We start from the raw sequence: 23,209 nt of genomic DNA on the forward strand, positions 1-23,209 counted from the left end.
AGGTAGGTAGCACTTTTTCTAGGATGAATTCAAGAACTTAATTGTCCAACCTCGTGTGTGTGTATGTGTGTGTATACACACACACACACACACACACACACAGATATATGTACACATACATAATATATACATAAACACACACATCTCTCATTTAATCCTCACAGCAGTCCTGTCAGGTCAACACTATTATTATTTCCATCTTATAAAGGAGGAAGCAGTCTCAGAGAGGATATATATATATATATATAATAAGATATAATTCACATGTGAGTACTTTGGAAACTCAACTAAGATCCTGCTTACTATTGAACTTCCGCTATTCTAAAAAACCTGGATATTGAGGCAGTACTGTATAGTTTTGTCTAGTGTTGTAGACGCTGAAGCCAGACTGGGTTTGAATCCCAAGCTCTGCCTCTTGCTAGCTGTGTGACTCTGGCCAAATGATCAAAGAATGGGTGTACTCCACTTTGCCTACCCGACAGGGTGGTTATGAGGTGAAATGAGGTATATTAGCTAATACATACAAAGTCCTTAGAACAATGCCTGGAACACAGTAAGTGCCCAAAAGGCTGACTACTACTAATGGTTCACATTAGACACAAGCAGCAAATTAGATGGGAACTGAAAGCTAACAACCTTTCACAGCAAAAGAGAAATATAAACACATAAATAACCAAGTATCCCGTGGAAAGATGTTGGATGGGAGAAGAGCATAATAAAAGACAGGTATGTGCATGACACATTGACCCTCAAATCCTACACATTCACAATGACTGCATTTAAGATAATTACCAAATTGGTGAATGAGGATGCCATTCACATTTGTTCCATAAAGGATCACTATTGGTTAACATAATTATAATCCTATGGTTTAACTAATTATTTTAGAAAAATGTTGATTGGGTCTTAATCTTGTCAAATATAAATTTTATAAAATTAAACTTGTCTTCTTCAAACATAATGGCATTTAGTCAGAGCAGAATTGGATTTAATAAATGTAAAATCTATTATTCAATATTAAATATTGAATCTTGAGAATAAAAATGTAAACATAATTCTAAATGAATGAATTAGATAATTGGTTTTCTTAAACTGTTACTATTAATAGCTGTTTTTTGGCCAATGTATACAGAAACTAGAAATTGATTTCATAGCAAATTCATATGTACCCTCTCTTACCCTCTGTTGTCCCCTCTATTACCGAGTATGTGCACGGACAGAATGAGTCAGGACTGGGCTAGTGCTGAAATGGCTGGCTACTCCTTGCGGAGGGGTGTTAGATGTTTTCTGAAGGGAAGTAGCCTGAATTTCAAGCCAGAAAAGTAAGCACTGTGAAGAGTGGTTCCAAGGAAGGCTGTCAGGACGTCTCTCTCCTTTGTCCTGTCTCTTGGCCTGGTCGTGAGGAATCTGGGTGATCGCCCTTCTCCCCCACTAGACTTGGCTCTGAGAAGGGACCTTACATTTTGTTCTGCCCCAGCCCCTGGCACCAAGCCTGGAACGTGATTCCTGGATGTTGGGAGTAAAGAGGATCCAATCTGCACCAATAGTCCAAGAGCTAGGAAGACAGGACCCCCAGTAAGTTGCAAGCTGAGCCTCAATAAACTCTTTATAAGCCAGATTATCTAGATTCACGTCACTCTCACTCTCAGTGTTTATTTCCCTGTGGGATCTCCTACTACATAGCAGATGGAAACCTGCTTGGTTAGGCGCAGCTGCAGACTTGATTGACGCCACTGACTGGCCCACAGCCTTGGAGGGCTAAGAGTGCCTCCGAGAGGCCAACAAGCTGGAGGCAGCAGTAATTTGTGAGAACCCTAAGGAGAAGGTACATCTTGGGGAACAGAATGATATTATGGTCCAGATGATCCTCTCCACTGGAATCTTCTTTAAGTTTAAAGTGTGAAAGTCTGTGGCTCATTTTTATTTAAAGAGTGTCATTTTATAACAGACTCATCTATTCCAAGGGTTGCTCACCTGTTTCTCAGGATTACTTTCAACTCCATCAACTCACCTTCGATTCTAAGTTGGTGCGATAGCCTGAATATTTGTGTCTCCCCCAAATACATATGTTGAAATTCTAACAGCCAATGCGATAGCACTTCAGGTAGAGACTTTGGGAGGTGATTAGGTGAGGAGGGCTCCAAAAGGGATTAGTGCGCTTCTAAAGGAGGCCCAAGAAACCTCTCTTGTCCCTTCTGCCACATGAGGACACAGCAAGAAGATGGCAGTGCATAAACCAGGAAAAGGGTTCTCAACAGACAGGGAATCTGTGCCTTAATCTTAGGCCTCCACCCTCCAGAACTGTGAGAAATAAATTTCTGTTGTTTATAAGCCACCCACTCTATGGTATTCTTTTATAGTGGCTCAAACAGACGAAGATACTTGGGTAATAAAACTCTGATGACCAGTGGCTTCAATTTTATGAGAGGGTATAAGCTAAAATTGGCTAGTTCAGTTTAACGGGGGGGGGGGGGGATGCTTATTGAACATCCCACTACATACCAGGTACTGTGCCAGGTGCTAAGCACTAAGCTATTATTGAACATTAATGATAGCTTATAAAAATGCAAAACGTAGTATGTTTGGATGGATGGTGGAGGACTCCACATGAAAAACCAAGAGGGAAGCCTCTCCTGTCTCATATGTTCTGGTAAGATCATAGCTTTGTCAGCCTGGAAACAGCTGGGAAACCGTGGTACTGGTTGGGCCTCTGTAATCCATTGGTTGGTGTTCCTCTTCTCACAAATTATCTACATCTTCAAAGTGGGAGACTAACTGGGGAAAGTGAGTACCAAGGTAAAGCTATGGCAACTGTCCAGGGCAGCTAATGACATGACCAGAGATTGGTGTGCAAAGGCAGGAGAGGGTACCCACTCTACAGTCTGAGAAATCTCAGATCAAATCCCAGTCACTGAGCTTTGTGACTTTAAACACGTTACAAAATCGCTCTCCTTCTATAGTTTCCTCTTGCGTGAACGGGATGCAAATAGGAAGGTTGAGAGAGTTAGTGGAGACAATATATGTAAAGTGCTTGGCACAAGAAATTATTGGTAGTAATTGTTGTTGTTATTAGGAAATAATACCAACTACCACGACACACAGGTAAAACAGAATATTCCAAAGGGTCGTCTGTCACGACAGAATTCACCTGTCCTCCTACCCAACCCACCCCTTACACTCTGTATGCTAAGATAAAGGAGAACACAGGCTATACTATTGAGGCAACATTTATTAAGTACAGCTCCTAACTGAACCAGGACGGACACCTGACCCAAGCTGAGCCAGATTTCCAGTCATCCTGAATCAGTCACAGGGAGTTGGGGCTGAGGTCTGGGCAGTGACAAGGCAAAGCCACTTGCAAGCTTGGCAGCAGAGAGGCCAGAGTCAGCAGAGAAAGCAGGTCTCAGAGAGAAGCAAGAGAATGGAATAGACTCACTGAAAAAAAGCAAAGACAAGAGCCCATGAAGCCTGACACAGAGAGATACACATGTGCACACACCTGCACACACACACACACACACACACACACACACACACACACAATCTACATGTTGACTCTAAGTTCTCATGAGGCTGGGCTGTACTCCCTGAAGATTTCCTTCGAGATTCCCTTATATCCTTACAACAGACCCTTCTTTCCCAGAGTGATTTTGTAAGACTTTCTGTTCCTTTACACAGGAGGGGCCCTAGACTCTCAAACTTCTTCACAACCTTAGGTGATGTTATTACAAAACAAAAGGAATAGAGGCACCGCTGCTGTTAAGGTGCAGGGTGAACCAGAGGGAGGAAATAGGATGTAGATACACAAGAATAAGTGGCAGTAAAAACTTAGCATCTACATATCTTCAATTTTGTTATTTTCAGAGACCCAGAGATCTCTGACAGAGAGTAAACTGTTATTCAAAAATGTAAGCAAGAGGCAAGCTACGGGTTGAGCAGAAGGCCTGCATTTGTACCTCAATAGGGCAGTTATTCATTCTTACTATGTATGTATGTATGTATGCATGCATTTGTGTATTTATTTATATCGTATACATTTTGTGAGAGAGATGATACCCTCTAGGAATATTTGACAATGTAAGGGATTTGAGAAGTCCACAGATGTATGTCTCAAGAATGTCCCAGTTCTAAGGCACCCTTTCAAAACACTTTGGCTATGAAGGGAAGGGGGAAGGGTGGCACCTACACCTGGGAAGACTTCTGGATCTTTCCTCAAGACAAACTCATAATGTAAGGGTGAAATTTGTTCCCAGAATTCTACTACTATTCTTTTTTCATTTTTCTTGCCCTTCTTAAGTCACCTCTTGCCATGGGACTCTCCTATTGCCTACTCTGAAACCCACTCAGAACTACCCGTTCTGGATAGTACCTAATGTTCCTCCCTTCAATTAAAATATTTTTTCTTACAAAGCTTGGCTTTCATTTAGCTCTTGACGTATAAGAGAGAACTCACAGTAATGTATAAATGACTGTTAATCCTAGTATTGATGCACTCTTTCCATTGATATTTGTATTTTAAAAGACTTTTTTTTATGCAAAAGGCTAAGTCCTTCATAACATACTTTTATGCATTGCAACCATGTGGTTTGGCAGATAATTTTTGATCCGAGGGTCTTTCCAGGACTTCCTAAATCACACTGTCTTCCCCCACTAGACTATAAGTTTCACAAAAGCAGTTTGTCTGTTCTTAAACATTGCTGAATATCCAGTGCCTAAGACACTGCATGATATAGTAGCTGCTCAATTAATGTTTATTTTATGAATACATGATGGCAGGATTCAAATCCAAGTCTTCTGGCTTTAAAGTGTAATGTTGTTTCTATTATATCAAACTTTCTTACAAATAATCTCTTCATCTACCTTATAGTAAAAGGGAAAAGAAAATGAATAAAGGAAAGGAAGAATGGGAGGGGGGAGAAAAATAGACAGTAGCAAAGTGGATGAAATGAAATTCAGACTCAGGCATCAGCTGCAATATGGGGCCCCCGGGCCTGTCCTCCCACACATATTAATAGTTTTGTCAGGGCTCCAGATGCTTCTCTTCCGAAACTGTTTCTAATTATCTTTTCTAAGTTTGTATTATTTGTGATTATTTTTTTAAAAGCATGCTTGTTAAAAAACAAATTATTCGGTGGAATTTATGGAACAGTGGAAAGAAGAAAACATCACCCAGATCCTTCCCCTACAATATAACCACTTTGAATTCAATCTTAGAAGAAATTCAAACATTTCCTCTAGGTTTCTTCCTATGTATATATTTTAACCTTAGCTATGATCATTTGGTATATATAATTTTGTATCCTGATTTATCTCTTTTCTACCATCATTTTTAATTTGGGTCATGTACTGATAATATTATTCCATGATGTTCAGAGTAAAACTCTCAGTTAAATGAAGTGAGATTTTGCTGCCAACTGGTATTAAAATTTCATGTTCTTTCACGCTGATTCTGTGACAAGGGAATTTCTAAATTCCAGTTCTTATTGTTGGCAGGAGATGAAAGATTTTTACAATTCTCTCTCTTAGTTAAATATTTTTAAAAACTGCAAAGAATCAACAAAACATGCGGTTGTGCTTATTTATAAGGCTGAGCAAACAACATCATTCTCTAAGTATTTTCCCCTCCCAGGTCCTTCCAGGTTATGATCCCTGAGGAGAATTAACAGCCATTGCCCCAAAAGAGAACAACTGCCTTGGACTAGATGGCAGTGAACATGCCCAAATATAAAGAAATTTGAATCAAGTTCTTATTATATATATGAGTGTGTGTGTGTGTGTGTGTGTGTGTGTGTGTGTACACACAGAGGATGCCAAAAAAATGTATATACACATTTTAAGAAAGGAAAAAACTGTATTAGAATTGTAATACTCAATACATACTGATAACAAAAGATGAATACAAGTCACGTTTGACTTCTGCAATTAACAAGAGATGCTCAAAGTGGTTACCATCAGCGTCCAGACACTTCTGATTACTACTGCTTGAGCAATGTTGACCAAGTGTCCACTATATACATTTTTTAGCACCAGTGGTATATACATATAATATGCTATCTTCATTTTGTACATAGGATCATTCCACAAACTGATGTGTAGATTATTACAGTACAGAGGTAGTTTCAGTTGTAAAGCTGAAAAGGTGCCAAGAGATTTAAGAGAATATACAGAATTTCTTAAACCAGCAAAAGGAAACTATGGTGTAGAGTGACTACACTAGAGTTTGCAGACCTTTTCTGCCATTTACCAGCTATGTGACCACAAGTGACCAATAAAAACAAAACAAATAAGCAAAACCCTGTTCCCACAGGTTGGGGAGGGATATTCTGAAGTACCAACCATGTTACAGGCTCTTTCATATTTTACAAACATTATTTAATTTAATCCTTATATCAATGCTACTGGATTGGCAAGTTGCTTACCCAGTTTTATTCTCCCCTCTTTACTTTATTGGGGGTAGTAACATGCCCATAACAAACAAACAAACAAAAAAAAACACATAATAATGGATGTGCCAAGCACTCTTGCAGCTAAAGCTGGACAGAGTTCTTAACAAAATAGGCGCAAGTAGAAAGAGCTTCCTGGAAAGCTTTTTATATGAAGCGTAGACTGGCAACCACCAACGATTCAGGCAAGAGTATCAACAGATGCTAAAACTGGAGGGTGAAAGCTTGATGAGAAATAGGATATTTATCAGTATTAAATAAAGCATGTCTCCCAAATGATACTTATTAATTAGAAAGGGAAAAATAGTTAACTGTACAGTGGAAAAGTTTAGCAGATAACACCTTAAATGAATGATCAAAATGAATGTCACTAATAATGGGACAAATAGATGTTATGCACCTCCTGAGATGATGCACTGTGAGTAGGACAGCACTTCTATGATATTCCTGCCAAAGATGTCGAAGATGTACAATTTGAACCTCATACTGAACCAAAGTCAGACAAAACCCAATTGAGGTGCATTCTATAAAGTATCCTATATTCTCTAAAATATCAAAATCATGAAAGATGAAGAAAGACAGGGGAACTGTTTCAGATTAAAGGTGACTAAGGAGACATACATCTAAATGCAATGTGTAATCCTGTATTGAATACTGGACCAGAAAAAAATTTTTTTCCCCAAAAAGGAAATTAGTGGTACTGGCAAAATTTGAATAAACGCTATAGATTAGATAATTAGAATGTTTTCAGTGTTAATGTCCTGGGTTTGATCACTGTACTATGTTATTTAAGAAAACTTTTGTGGTTAGGAATTAGACACTGAGAGGTAAAAGGAGATCATGCCTATAAAGTCTTCTCCACGTGGTTCAAGGGAACATGTACATATTTAGAGAGAAAAATGATAAAGTTCTTGGGGTAAAAATGTTAACATTTGAGCGATTTAGGTGAAGCGTATATGGGAATTTTTTGTTCAATTTTTGCATCCCTTCTGCAATTTTGAAGTTAGTTCAAAATAAAAAAGTTAAAGGGTAAAAGAGTAGGGGGGATGGGCCTCAGCTGATAAATAACTTTTGCCCTTCATCTTTGCTCTTCCTTTCCAGAATTGGTATGCAATGCTGGAGATGAAGCAGCCAGCTTGTAACCACAAAGATGAAAGCCTCAAGCCAAGGATGGCTGAGCAGAACGATTCCGGCTTAGAGCCCAGATCCTCTAGCAGTCCTGCACTGCCTACCTCCTAATTTGTTTAAGACACTCTGGTTTTCTGTTGCAAGGCATGGTGATCACAGCTGATACAGCAAAGTTAAGTAATCTACCCAAGGCTACACAGTCCCAAAGTGGCACGACTAGAATGAAAACCCAGATCTGTCTAAGTTTGCAAACAAAACATGCCTTTCTGGTCTATACCACACTGAAGCCCAGCCTTCTCTCTCTATGAAATAGAAATAAGAATTCTTAGTACTCCAGAATGAGATTACACATGGGAGAGGAGGTACCTACACACAGGACCTGGCACAGAGGACAGAGACTCAAATGTTTGCTGAATCAGTGATTCAAGTAACCAAACACATCTGTTCTCAATATTCTGCTATACTGAGCTATTTTTAAGTACTAAAAAAGAAAACCAAACAAACTGTATTTATGTGTGTGTAATACTCTATCTAGCTGCAGATATTAGTCAGCAGTTTCATTCAGTTTCTTGGCTCTCTCTTGCCACTCTCTCCCCTTCCTCTTCTTTGCCTCATCTCTCCTTCATAGAAGTCCTTCTAAAACCTTGTTTTCATGCATCAGCTCTCGCAACTCCATCTCTCCCCAACCTTGCCTCCAAAAATGAGGGAGGGGCTGAGCACGTATCCCCTTATAAAGGCTCTATGAACAAAGTGGCTCATTCTGCTGTGGAAGGCAGGAGTTAGCCAATAGGAAAAACCATCCTTCCCAGATTGGCAGGGAAAAATAAAAAAAGAGAGCCGGAACCTCTGGCCAGAGCTATGCAGCTATCTGGAGGCCAAGGTTTCTAAAAGTTCCAGGCAGAAGAGCAAAACGTGCAGGAAGGCACCGAATCTGGGCCAGACCAAACCCATCAGACATGAAACTCTTCTGAAGCTGAAGGACACAGCAGAGTTTGGAATCACTAATTTCTATTGAAATGAAATGTGTTTCATATGTAGTATCATTGATTTGTTTTGAATGGCATGATTTTGAGGTTTTAAAAAACAAAGATCTCGATATCACATTATGAAATCAGTACCAAAATACCAGTATAGTCATCTTGCTACCTAGAAACCAGAAGCAGACCTAGATGTCAGCACCCTCACAGGAGGGAGACTGGCTGTGGCAATGACCTACTTGTGATCTTGGATTATAAGCTGTTTAAGGAGTCTCCATTCACATACCTAGGAGAGAGAGCAGTTTTGGGACTTGGGTCTGGGTCACTTTGTGTCTCACGGATGGCGGCCCTGCCCTGGAAAGGCCATGTGTGTATGTGGGGATTGGAGTTGGGGAAAGGGTAGTGGGACACCAAGCCTGAGCTCTTCTAGCTCTTATACTACCCACAACCAGTGAGGTATTTGTGAGATCCTGTGCAAGGCAACTTCAGGGAACAGTCAGGCCAAAGGCAAGATTTCTTGGCCTCTCTGTGCTCACGATCTTCTCATCTTCCATTTCTCTATCCATGGACTCCTGAGCTGCTGGCAAAGAATCATGTCCACACTCAACTCCCTCTTCTTTCCTCCTCAAGCCACCCACCTATGCCAATTCTGGACCCTCCACTTAGTATCTACAAGTTACTGTGTCCACCCCTATTATCTTTGTAGAGTATTAACAATCACAGGTCATTGGAACCTTATAGTCAACTTCATTCAAGAGCTGGAATTGGGGAGTGAGGGGTCCTTGGAGGTCTGGGCTGACTTTGAAAAGTTCAGGTCCAGATCTGCTACCATCCTGCTGGCCTGGAGGCTCAATCAATATTGACTGACTGTACTGTGATCTGAAGAGACAGCCTACAGAGTCCCCTACGACCCCCACACATACTCACTTGGGCCACAGACTCAAGCAAATGAGATAGATCGGCTGCAACTTGCTTCCGGGTCATGAATTGCTGATGAAAGTGGCAATGACTCCATAATAAATCATCTTAAGCTTCCACAGAATCTTGGCATCAGCCAGTAATGTGAACTTCAAAGGCTCTGGTCTAGCTGTGGAATGGGACAGTAAAAACTTCAATCCCATCCTAGTTATTCAAGACCTACCTGTTCAGCTAGCTGAGAGGGAGGAGGAAGAGAGTGGGTATACAGAGGTGACAGTCAAATTCTCCACAGAAGACAAGGGGGCCTGGATGTGATAAATTTGTCCCTCATTAAATAGTTTTATAAAAAGTCCTTTGAAACTGAAAATGGGATTTCCCAATTTAGGTGTTTCATAAGTAAGCAATTTTGTTTACTGTTATTTTCTTACAGTGGAAACACAACTGGACTGTATTTTTTTTTTAAAAAAAAAGGTGTAGATGTAGCTTTGCTTGCAAATATAAATACAAAGCAATATCAAATTACTTTTATTAAATAATGCAACATGATCTTTTGAGACTTTAGAAGAGCATCAGAACTGATGCTAGCTAGCAATATGCTCGTAGTACTGCTGGAAAAATATTTTTCAAAAAAAAAATTGGCAAGTAGTCAAGTCCATTAGGGGATATAGCAAGCATCTATTGCTTTTTCTATCTAGATGAACCTTCTGCTGGCACAGTAGTCTAGATTTTCTTTGAAGAAAGTCCCTGTTTCCATGTTCTTCTGCTGTATGCTTTGGGATGAAGGGAGGACTTGCAGTGCTCGCTTTAGAGGTGGGTGTGTGAACCAAGGCCCATCAGAGCATCTCACACACTGGATGCAGAAATTGGCCCAACACACAGGCACCTGAACCAATCAGATCCTGTAAGTCATAAAGGACACTTTTGCTGGGACTCTGAGGATTGAAAGGTTGGGAGTCTTCCTGGATGAATTCGGGCCCAGTAGAGAGTATAAGACTGCAGGAACTGACAGCCACCTTGCCCTTGTAAAGAGCCAGAGAAAGAAACGAATTAAAAGAGCAGAGTCCAGAAACAATGAAAGCCCAGATCCTGGGGAGATTGTCTTGATGCCCCCAGATTAAGCCATATCTAAAGTGATAGACTTTTCAGTAATGTGAGCCAATAAAGTTTGAGTTGAGTACTTTTAGTGTAATATTTTTAAATGTTCAGTTGTTAAGAAATTGATGAAACACAAAGATGATCTGGGTCGCCACTCTAACCTCTAGTGTACTTACTATTAATATGTTTCATGTACTAAAGGACAAAGCACATTAAAGCTATTATCGAATAAAGTCCTACCAACAACCACTGAGGAGGGTACTATTATTGTTCCTTTCACAACAGTAGAGCAGGAATTGGAAGCCTGGACTTTAGAGCATGTGAGACTGACTGACTCGACTATTCCGAATCCTTGCCTACGTCATGTTTCCTATCTCCTAAGAGAGGTGGCTGTTGAACATTTTAGCCTCTGAATATTTTCAAATTATACAGGAAGTATAAACAACTAAAATCAATCAAATGGAGCTGGATGGGGGTCAGAATCCTCTTTCTTGCACCTTCTTCTCCCAAGGAATTCCTAGGGTTTTAAAAAAATGTCGAAAAAAAATTTTGAAAAAATATTGTGTTTCACTTCACGGAACGCAATGAGAAAGGATGAGAAACACCTACTTCTTCTTGTAAGGAATAATTTCTAAGATATGTTGAATGGGAAAAAGTAATTAAGCCATAGAACTGTGTGTACAATGTGCTACATTTATTTGTGTTAAAAAAGAGAGATTACATTTATACATATATGTATATCTAGAAGGATAAAGAAGAACTATTTACATGAATTGCCTGGGTGGCCAAAGAATAACAGGGCGACTTTTTGCTACACACTCTTTTGTACTTTTTATTTTAACCATGTGAACTAACTGTCTTAAAAAGAAGGATGAGGAGGAGGAGGAGGAGAAAAGAACCATCGCATTAGTGTAATGAATCTCAAACCAAGGGGAACTGCCCAATGGGAGGTTGAGATGGCTCTCTCAATGGGCTGCAATCTGACTCGTATAAGTCCTTTCTTCCACAGTCATTTATCTTTACACATGACTAAATGTTAATTAGTAAGTTGGTCAGTAAAGATCAACAAAATATTCATAAACTAGAATTAGTTAATAAAATCTGAATCTGAGGACACTGATTCAGACTGGATTGAGGAAGTCTGGCTGCCATGCAATGCTTAGCAACATTGCAGAATGTCTGCTCCCATGTGCTCAAGGTAAAAGTGGGAATTTCTTCATTTGGGGAATTCATTCACCCATTAAAGAGCTACCAAGTGCTTACTATGTGTCAGATACCGTGCTAAGCACTGAGGATAAAGCAATTTACAAAAGGACTAAAATCCCTGCCCTATGGGTTTACATTCTGGGGGTGGTGTGGAAATAGACAACAAACAGGATAAAGAGGTAAAATATACACTATATTCCATTAATCTCACAATGAACATTTTTTCACATTTTCAGAAACCTGAAATTGGGAGGCATCTGCCGGTAAACGGCTTCTTACAACCTGGCAGAGGTTTGGGTTTTTTTTCTTCCTGAGGTACACTTGATGATGTCTTAGATCTGATGAAACATGGGAAAATAATACGTATGGAAGAATAATGTATCAGACTGATACATGCTAGAGAGAAAAATAAACAGAGCAGAAGGAGAAGTTGTGACTTAACAGTCAGGAAAGACCTAAGTAACATTTGAGCAGACTTAAATAAGGTGAGAGAGTGAGCCATTACTCGATGTGGGTAGAACAGTAAGCATTCAAGATACAGGAAAGTATAAGTGCAAAGGCTATGAGGCAAGAGCAAGCTTCAGAAATGCCAGGAAGCCAGTGTTGCTGGAGTGGAGGGAATATAGTAGGAGATGAGGCCAGGTAGACAATGGGGAGCGGGAGGCTGGGCAGATTATGTAGGAACTTGTAGACCACCTCTCCACTTAGTGCAAGGTCACTGTCTTGACTCTAGAGAGGTTGGATAGCATAGTACACAAGAGCACAGGCTTTGGAGCATGATTGCCCATTTCTGTCCCAGCTCTGCCACTTCTGAGCTATGCTATTGGGCAAGTTACTCCTTGTGCCTGTTTCAGCATCTGTAAAATGGAGTTAATAACACTATCCACCTCACAAGGTTGTTGTGAGGATTAAGTAAATTATTTTATTTTAACCATGAGAACTCCCTTTGAATAGAATGAGGCTAGCAAATAAGGAGCACAAATATGCGTTTGATATTGTTATTACTGATTGTTTATGAATTTCAATTGCCACTTCATCATCATCAGTTTGTTTTGCTGTGTGTTGTTTGGTTAATGGATAGTAATGTATAATTGTATCAACGATATTTTTGGACACCGATTTTCCAATCAGTAGTCTTTAAAAACCTGTATTGATGTATTTTAAACATAAATTATCACCTCCATTTGTCCTCCTAAGCAGGTACAGACAATACTCCACAACCCCACCCCACTCCCAACCAAAAACCATCCTGTGCAATGATCTTTCTTTGTTATTGTTGAGTTTGCCACTAGAAAGTGAGAAAGCATAGGGAAAGTAGGCCACTGAAGAGAGCCACTGAACTAGAGGATTGTAAGGAAACAATTTTAAAAACAGATTTCAAACCAATGAATTTTGTTAGTTGTTCTGTTGTCAGATTTGGTTTAGGAAAAGAAAAATCATTTTTATTTACCCCAGTTAAAATTTTGGATTATGTGTATTTTAATGATTCATAGCATTTATCCTACTGTGTTTCCCCGAAAATAAGACTGGGTCTCACATTAATTTTTGCTCCAAAAGATGCATTAGGGCTTATGTTCAAGAGATGTCATCCTGAAAAATCATGCTAGGGCTCATTTTCCGGTTAGGTCTTATTTTGGGGGAAACACGGTAAGTGTTTAGATTTATGAAAGTCAGAAGTACAATGGCCTAAGTCAGACAGTCACAGTTTTTTCATGTTTTCTCTATCTTTATTTACGAAATGGTTCTTGACCATCTATCATGTTAAAGGAATTACGCTAGATGATTAGAGTACAAATAGGAACAGGACATGGTCCCTGACTTTTCCCTATAAAATCAACAGAAGTGGATTCACATGGAACCCCTTTTTTCTTAAATAAGGAGTCTATTTCATGGCTGTTCCATAGTGATGGCGCCTCTGCTCCCCTTTTAGACCCCAACTGAGAGACACATAAGCCACTGTACCCTCTCTGACTTCTCTTGAGCCTAGAAGTAATAGGCAGCTCCACCCTTTCCCAGACACCAGGAGAAAGGCAAGACAGGCAAGGTCAGGGGGAAGTATGGGGATTCAACCTTCATCTCGCCTGCACCCATCCCTCCTGCCCATTCCTTCCTGCCCAGTGGATGCTATTAGGGAAGAAAACAGGTCAAATGAAGGGAAAACTCACAGTGACCTACTATACTCACCAAAATTTAAAACCAAGCAGGGCATTTAAAAAAGGCCAGTGCGTTAAAACAATTTTGCTAAAACATCAAGATACTGTTATTTTTATTATCAAATAATATATGTAAACATCCATGAGCCCCACTGCATTTCAGAGCTTTATCTCTGATGATGGGGTGGAGTGAAGCACATAGAGGAGGTGAGAAGAGGTTCAGGGAGGGGTGAGGCTTAGGGACTGGCTAAAGTTCTTTGCACACATTACTTGGTGATAAAAAAGCTGAGCATTTATTGGTTACTTTTTTTAGGCTGCAACAAAATGCCCCCATGGAAAATCTCTGATGCAAAATGTCAAGTGTCTCCTTTGAAAGCAGGGGACAATGCTTAGTACACAGTATTTTTGGCAGTATGATCCCCACCATTATCCAAGACACCCAGGCTTAAAACATTGGCACTAGGAAAGGAACTTTTACCATAGCCTTTGTGATAGTATGTATTATCCACAATTTCACCTTAGAGATGAAAAAAGGACCCTCCTCCACAGCATAATGTTCACATATCCTTTAATATTTTCTTCATTTCTGCATCAATACCGCCTCTTATGAGAGAGTGCTAAACAACAGACATACAAAAATGAGTAACATAATCCTGCCCTTAACAGTTTGACTTAACAAGCATTTATTGAGAGTTTACCACATATTAATTGAAAAGCACTAGTGTGTGTGTGTGTGTGTGTGTGTATTTCAGGGAAAGCTTTCAGAAGATGCCAGAGTTAAGTCTTAAGGAACTAGCAGGTGTTTCCTTGATGAAGAAGGAGAGGTAGGGCATATATCCAGAGTATGTGCAGGAGGAGCTGGAAAGATAGGCAGGAGTCAGAACATGACGGGCCTGTATACCAAACTATGGAGTTTGGATTTTATCACTGAAGGATTTTAAGAAGAGGACTGTCATGCAGATGCTTTGCTGATGCAAGGCTCATTCAAGGGTGGACTGGAGACAGGAATGGAGGGAAATCGGAGCTTGAATACTGACAGGCTAGTTAGGAAACTATTACTATAAGCTTGGTGAAAAATGTTGAGAACATAAACTATCTCAGAGGCATAGAGGAAAGAAAGCAGAGGACCTATTTGAGAAATACTATGTTCTATAAATAAACATGATAGGACTTGACCAGTAGACATACGGGGGTGAAATCCAGAGTTTAAGAGTCTTTCCTGCTTTCTACTTCTAGCTTAGGCAATTATTTGGCTAGCGGTACTGTGCACAGGAAGCATACCGATTTTTTTTTTTTTTATAGGGAGGCTGGGGAATGAGACCCCTGGGACATTTAAGTGGGGAGGTGTATGAATCAGTTGGGTAACTGGGCCCTACACTTTTTAGACTCAAGAAATTTACAAGACTACTCCACAAGCACGTGTACCTGACAAACTCATTCTGAAAGGAACAAGGCATACCGATACGAAAAAAGGACATTTTTCATGCTAAGAAAACCCGCTGAAAATGCAGGGATTGAAAGTTAGTCACAAAACATTATGCTACTAGCTGTCAAACTGACACTGCAGAGCAATGTATTTTCCCTAGTAAGCTACATGCAGGGTTCGATTGGTTTTCTCCTCACACCACTTAAACATAGCGGGGTACCTGGTGTTTAGATCTAGGAATTCCTTTTCCCAGGTTTGAAGAGCAAGGTCTGAGAAATGCGCCCTCCCGTGGCAGTGGAATGAGGGGGCTCTAGCACCCTCTTTACTACCAAACAAAGCCCTGTAAAGAAATGCAATTTACGGGGATCAGAAGGCCACAGCGCTCGGACTGCTAAAACCACAAAACCAAACCAACCCTGCCAAGGGTCGGGACCCCTTACCTGTCACGTCGGCCGAAGGACAATTTCAGTTTCGACTCAACAAAACACGACTCCGGTATGACAGCTTGCAGTGTGCCCCGCTCCGCAACAACTGAACACGCTGCAAGCCAAAACACGTACACTGTCGAGATGCTCTCCAGCCGGCAGGGCCGGCCTTCGACCACGTGGGTGTTTGGGGCCAGCCCCAGCGACCTGCGACGGGCGGGAGTAGGAGGCGTGTCCCTGCGGGGAGAGGCGGTGCCTGCGGGGAGAGGCGGTGCCTGCGGAGGGAGGCGGTGCCTGAGCAGTGGGCGGGGCTTGGGAGGACCCGTGCTGTGGGCCTTGTTTCGCCTACTTTACCCCTTTGCCTTCGCCCTTCGAGCCGCCACGTAATGCCACGTCCCCCGCACATGCGCATTTCGACTGCTGGTGGCGGCTGTTTCCGGGCTCAGGGGGCTGGAGCGGCCGCCGAGTAGGAGGCGGCGGTGGCGGTGCCCGGGGATCGCCGAGTGCTTGCTGGTCTGGGGGCCAGGCCCTGCGGAGGACAGGGGAAGTTTTCTTTTCCGAAGTGGCTGGTAGAGCCGGTGGCTGAGCGGCAAGATGAATTTCCTTCGCGGGGTGATGGGGGGTCAGAGTGCCGGACCCCAGCACACAGAAGCCGAGACGGTGAGAGGAGCAGCGGATCTGGGACTTGGGAAGGGTCCGGGCAGGAACGGGGACGGAGGACTCGGGGTCCCGGAGGTCACCTCCCTGCCCCACGGTGGGCCGGGATCCGCACGCCGCCTCCCCTTTTGCCTCCCTTCTCCTGAAACCCTCGGCCCTGCGGACGGCAGCCTCGGGAGGAGGGTCGGTGGGTGGCGCCGCCGGGAGGCGATCGATCCAGGGCAGAGGTGGCACGACCTGACCTACACGCCCCTCGAGGCCGCGGGCCTCTCCCTCCTTGCTTCCCGCCGGTGTCTCCACGGGCCGAGAGGAACCTGGAGCCCTTGCTCCCTCGCTCGAGGGCTGGAATGGGGAATTGGGGAAGACGGGATTTAAAACCCAGCTGTTGAAGAGAGCATGTGGCTAAGAATAAAAAAATAGTTTGGGGCAGAAAGCCACCTGCTCCTGTCCCATCAGCTGGAGGAAGGTCGTTCTACCAGGTATTACTAGATCAGACCCCGTGCTTCGGACTCAAAATAGATGCCTTTTGGGAAATACCTGGACGTTGGAGGAATGTTTCGCGCGTAAACCGCGTTAGGGACCCATTCCCCGCTCGCCCTTCCACTCACGCCATTCAGAAGTCTGAACTCTTGGTTTGGTAACACGATTTGCAGCGTCACTTTAAAAAACGTGGCCACAGGACACAGTCTGGTCGTTGGTTCGATTTGAGGGTAAATTGACTTTGAAATGTGGCGTCTATTAGAAATGAGTATGATTTTTTTAAAAAAATAAACTTTATTTGAAAATAATTTTAGGTCTACAGAAAAGTGATAAATAGGACATTTTAAACGTGAACTTTGGAAATAACTTTTATTGTCGAGCTCTTACCTTGTGCTGCTAGGTGCTGTGCTGAGCTCCTTGTCGTCCACATTCTCCTTTAATCCGTAATCACTCTGCAAGATAGGTGATAGTGTCCTCACTTTACAAATGAGGCTTGAAAGAGGGGAAGTAACTTGACCGAAGTCACACTACTAGTGTTATAATAGAGCCAGATTTCCACCAAGGTTTGCCTTACTTCAAAGCCTAAGCCTTATTGCCGATGCCCATATTTTAAAACACATCTGGGAATTTTGGAGAGTAAAGTAATATTAAAAGTAACCTCACAGATCTGGGTTAGACCTGTTTAAAGAGGAAGTTGAAAGCTGGTGAATCTGTTTTCCTTCATTTGAAAATGAGATTACACCCAAACACACCTAATATTTGGCTTCTCTTGTTGGTTCCCACACGGCTACAAGGCAACTGAGCTGCCCTATTAGAAGACCATGCTCTCTCTAGATTACTATAGTCATAGCCCACTTCTTCAGCTTTTGTTTTGTTTTGTCTGATAACTTTTTGTGTAGAGCACCAAGTTTTAAAGTGTGGTTTACTAGAACTTGTTTTGGAGTTAGATCTTGATTTGCATCCTTGCCTTCCGCCCCTGATTGGATTGGACAGATCAAAGATGGCTAATCTAATACCCAAACAATAAATTAAAGAAACTGTCTGCTGTTATGGGTGTAATGAGGATTAGATGAAATAAGAAATAGAAAGAACCTAGCACTTAGTATTTGCTCAATGAGGATTTTTATTGCATGTATTTCGGGAAAGAATAATCTTTTTTTGCCTTATAATTGGCCTTGTCACAATGACTTCTGCAGAAAAGTGGCATACAATTAATTGAGTATAGGATTTTAAAGCTAGGAGGCCCTTTACAGCTCATCCAGGTTGAATCCCCTTGTTTTACAAGTTAAGAAACTGAGGCACAGAGCACTTAAAACAACGTGTTCAGTATTGTGGAGCTGAGACTAGAACACTTTGATCTTGCCATAGTGAATAGAACAACTTAGTTTTTATATCATGATTTCAAAATGAAGCTTGAATATCACTTGTGTATGTTGTATATATAAACAGAAAGGAAAGTGAGTGTTCTTGTCCTTGCCTAACTTTCAGTATGTACACTCAACACTGGAAAAATAGTTTGTCTTTGGAAGAGAATTAATAGTTTATTCTGAGGTACAGAATGAATAAAATTTGTTTCACCATCTCATTCCATCAGGAAGTATAATGGGTATAAGGGGTCATGGCTAACTAATTTAGAAGTATTTATAGAACATCAGAGTGTGTGGTACAATATTAGTTTTAATTGGTAATTTGATCTGGCCTGCATATTCAAGTTGCCATGGTTTGGAGCCTCTAACTTACGTATTGTCATTTAGTATTTCTAGGACTTTTGCTTTTATTTCTGCAAAATTAAATTATTTTCATTGCATTTTTTTCCATTTTTCATGTTTTTCTCATTTTTTTCCAGTGGAAAGCCTCTTTTCTTTGTCTAAAGTCTACCTGTTCTTCAAATTCAGCGTCAATGCATTCACTAACCTTATACTTCTTTCTCTCACCAAATTGTAGGTAATCTCTTACCCTCTGAGTAATCTCTTACCCGCTAAGAATATAGAAGCTTCACATTCAAACTAGATTGTGTATTTCTTAGGCTTTCTACCTTTTATATATGTCTCATCTCTTCTAGACTCTTAAGTCTGTAGGGCAGGATTCATATGTATTTTGTTTTTGTTTTTTTCTCTTTTTATTTTTTATTTTTATTTTTTTCTTTATTTTTGTTTTGTCTTTGTTTATATGTATTTTAATCTTTATTTTTCCATGGTAAGATACTCAGTAAATATTTATTAAATGACTTCATTATAGTGATGAAAGAAATCACAGATCGGTAATCATGGCAGCTTACAAATTACTAGATGCTAAAACAATACTTTTTTCTTTTCTATTTTTTTTTTAACGAGGGCGCAGCTCACAGTGGCCCATGCTGGGATTGAACCAGCAACCTTGGTGTTATTAGCACCACACTCTAACCAACTGAGCTAACTGGTCACCCTAACAACACTTTTTAAAGATTAGGAATCACAGTTTTGGAATGGTTGAACTCTATTATGTCAAACTTTTTACTTAAGGAATTTTTCAGATTTACTGTGTGTCTTCTAAATATGAGAGTTATATTATTGATTGTATAGTACTTAGCTTTTCATGCTCTCAGTTAAGAGTAACTTTAGACTGATATTAAGATGTTCTTCAGAGACCAAGTACTAAATATCTGCATTTGTGTCATGCTAGTCAATAATTCTATAAAGTTCTGAATATTTTATTCTAGAATTTTATCCACATTAAACTTTTCATATTTTAGAGTCAAATAATTTTTAATTTGATTTCTCTTTTAGGTAGAGAAAGGCACTGACTTCTGATGATTGCAGTCTTTTAACCCTTCACATACTTTTCTGGGTGCAAATAAACACTAATTATAATAAAAAAAACCCTGCTCATTCTTCTGAATACTTACACAGGCTTAATTTTCCATCTACCTTACAGCTAATACCTTTTTCCTTTTTTAGAGCTAGTTTATTGAAAATCCCAAGAGAAGTGTTAACTACATTTGGTGATAAGTGTAGATTTTCCTTTCATAAGTTGTATCCCAAGGCATGAAAGTTGGCTAAAGTCCACAAAAAGTGTGCAGAAGTAGCATACTGTAAGGCATCTCTTTTTTTAGATCAAACTTTGATCAGCTGGCTTAAAAACAAAACGGCTAAGAATATAGACACAGCTGTACTTTCTTTTAATAAAAAATGAGCGTGCACTTAAATTTAGACATAGTTTTGGTTTGGTCAAGCACATTTGATAACACGTTACTATAAATGTGTAGTCTGAAACTCCTGTTTGGGTTTATGTTTCATGTTGTACATTAATAATTAGGTCAGTGTCCTAACTGGTGTGTGTTTTCTCTCTTGGCTCTTGCAATAACAATGTCAGAAAAAAACATAATAATGATTTGTATTTAATTACTTCTATATCCAACCAAACATGTCTTTTGTATTCTTATTCAGTAATGTCTGTTGAAAATTACATGGCTTTTTTGAAAGTGTATTAGATTACTTAGGGTGGTTGTAAAAAACTAGTATCATTTACATTTTACATAACCTGGCATTATCAAAGTATGTTCCAGAGAATTCTTTCAAGTAGAGGTACTTGAAAGAATTTTGTTACTGAAGAAGGGTGCTGTGTGATGATCAAAAACAAAACAAAAAGCCTGATATTTATAGATTTATTAAGCAAGCGCTGTGTTATGTTTTCAAATATTTTCAAGATGGAGATATAAAGTAAGTTGTGTTTGCCAAATTTATTTGACCAGATCCTTTTTTCCCCTCCAGGGAACCTTGTGGATCTGTTGTTCTGAGGAACATACTTTGGGGGGGAAAAAAGTCCTAGCGGATAGGTCCTTCACTATCTGTAGCCTGATGGAGTTCATCAAGTATTTCTTTTTGAATACCTAAAAGTGAAAAATGAGTCTTGGTGCTTTATGGTTTGAGAAGTAATTGTAATCACTCTTGAATCTGGTTATCTTTTAGTAGAGAATAGAAGAATTTCTTATATAAACTTGTTGATAGCAAATACCATTTCTCTTTTTACCTGTTTGTCTCCTGTTATTTATACTGTTTTGTCTCTTTGTTGTCTATTGTAGATATCGGACAAAAGGCATGCTTATTGTTTATACCTCAGGCAGAAATGGCCGTAAGCATTTTTTAAAATAAAAAGTTACCTTTAATTTGAAAACTTTTGTAGTGTTAGACTTTGAGATGTTAACATTTGTGATAGATTATTTGGTAGACAAGTTTCATTATGATACCTTGCATAAAAGGATGTCCTTTTGGAAAGCATTATTCTTTTTTTTTTTCTTTCTTTTTTTACTCTTAAGTGGTTTTTCATTTTCACATTCCTCATCTCACTTTTTTATTTCCTAGTCACTCCTATTCCCATTGCTTCTTTTTTGGTCTCCTTTGTGTCGCACTGAATACAAAAATAAATGGTACCATTGGGTAGCAAAACAAACATTAAAGTCGGGTTATTAGGTTGTAATTTTGATCATGAATTACAATTTACCAATTGTTGGTGGAATTATTTGTCCTTTACATATTTTTCTTGGTAAGTGGAATTGTGAATCACACATGGCAATTATTGAAAAGGAAGAGTTTTGATACATATTCACCTGCAGGAGCTGCCTGATGTTATACCTATCTTTTATTAATAATGCACCTTTTCATTTTTTTAATTAAAAAAATATCAGAAAATACTAGTAAAGTTTAAGTCTTCTTTGACAACCACCTCCAATTTCAGTTCTCTTCCAGAAATAACCACTATTCCTAGTTTGGTATAAATTCTTCTAGACCTTAATGCATAATCACGCATTATGTACAATATAGAATTGTATATTTGTATGAGCATATTCATCTCTTTTTCATAAATGATATACTTTTTATAGCTTGATACACATTTCTATACTTTAATCTTTTTCGTTGATTGATATCTTAAAGATATTTGCATGTTAAAACATAGAGCTGCTTTATTAGAAATTATTTAAAATACCAGATTGTCAATTACTTTTGTTGATTACACTATACGGTCTTCTAATAGACGGTAAAAACATCTTTATAAAAGGTTCCATGTCTAATTCATCTTTGTGTTTCTCTCTCAGACAATTTCGTATCTCTCAGAATACCTCGTTAGCGTAATATGAATTAGTTAAAGAACTGCTCTCTTGAGTTTTTTCCTTATTATCTCTGTTCCCTCTTAATAAAACTAACTCTGGACTAAATTTTACTCAAATGTGTTTTTTTCTCTTTCGAACTGTTTTCTGTTAATATATAACATTCTATTGCTTAATGGAAGAGTCACAAACTCAAATCCTAACAGTGTCAGTCGGGTAACATTGTTCAATGAAGCAGGTTGGATTAGAGAAGAGAGCAGAAGTCTGGAATGAAACTGGAGGCTGCATATCCAGACTCAAGAGTAGAGCTAGTGCTCAACTCCAGCCAGTTGTTGCCTCCAGAAATACAGGCCCAGAGATCCAATTTAACCTTGTGGTTAAGCACTCACACTGCTTGACTTGGAATCCCATCCCACCACTTAGTAGTTTTATGAACTTGGACAAGTCACTTACCCACTGTGCCTGTTTCCTCATCTCTAAAACGTGGATAGTAATAGTGCTGATCATGTAGCGTTTTTATAAAGTTTAAAAGAAATCAAAATATAAAGAAATTTAGAACAGAGCTGGCACATGCTATGTACTACCTATATATGCCATATTAACAATTTTGAGATGCACATTAGCATTTAAACATCTTGAAATCAGGATTCATCTTGTAATTATAATTGATATTTCTTTTTTCATGGTGATACATTTAAAAATGGTGCATCTTACAATTGATGGCTTCTTAAATTGTGTCAAATAGTGTTAGCTATCATTAGCTATCAAGCTGAATTTTTTTCAAGAAAGGTAGAAATCTGGATTTTTATGTGAAATCTTTAGATTTTGAAATGTTGGCTTAAAAATTATTTTAAACACTGCGTTACAATGTTCCCCTACTTACCAAAAGTATCTTGCAGTCCCTGTGGTTTACAACTGGTACTGCGACCAGCATTTCTCTGCCTAGGAGGCAACATACCTAGAATAGTAGAAGAACTGTGGGCTTTGGAGAAGGTATCTATAGCTTTGTTAGAATCTGAACTGTGCCACCAAGCTGGCAGTGTTTGGGGGGTTCATCGCTTATTTCTGAGCCTAGTTTCCTCTTCTGTTAAATGAGCTTATTAGGTTAGGTACAGGATCAGCAGCTCTAACAGAGGCCAGAACAGAAGTCTAAACAAGATAAAAGTTTGTCTTTTTCCACTGAAAGTCCAGTTAGAAGGCAGTCCCTAGAGTAGGGTA

At 39.7% G+C, this 23,209-nt stretch overlaps 2 protein-coding genes across 6 annotated transcripts in view; one reads left to right on the top strand and one right to left on the bottom strand.

Annotated features, from left to right (window-relative positions):
* G3BP2 (G3BP stress granule assembly factor 2) overlaps positions 1-15,975 on the bottom strand; it is a 71,590-nt gene extending 55,615 nt beyond the window's left edge. The window contains exon 1 of one of the 4 annotated variants that reach the window (XM_081050004.1): positions 15,787-15,975. The gene's annotated coding sequence lies outside the window, so the exon portion shown is untranslated. The remainder of the gene's footprint in view (positions 1-15,786) is intronic. The other 3 variants (XM_081050007.1, XM_081050003.1, XM_081050008.1) reach the window with 3 other exon arrangements.
* A 99-nt stretch (positions 15,976-16,074) lies between these two features.
* Positions 16,075-23,209, top strand: part of USO1 (USO1 vesicle transport factor) — a 73,842-nt gene continuing 66,707 nt past the window's right edge. The window contains exon 1 of one of the 2 annotated variants that reach the window (XM_081054837.1): positions 16,075-16,431. In XM_081054837.1, coding sequence (XP_080910963.1) covers positions 16,366-16,431 — 66 coding nt within the window. In that variant the 5' untranslated portion in view covers positions 16,075-16,365. The remainder of the gene's footprint in view (positions 16,432-23,209) is intronic. The other variant, XM_081054836.1, reaches the window with a different exon arrangement.

The sequence above is a fragment of the Rhinolophus hipposideros genome, assembly GCF_964194185.1.
Source record: "Rhinolophus hipposideros genome assembly, chromosome: 1".
In the NCBI taxonomy this organism is placed as follows: domain Eukaryota; kingdom Metazoa; phylum Chordata; class Mammalia; order Chiroptera; family Rhinolophidae; genus Rhinolophus; species Rhinolophus hipposideros.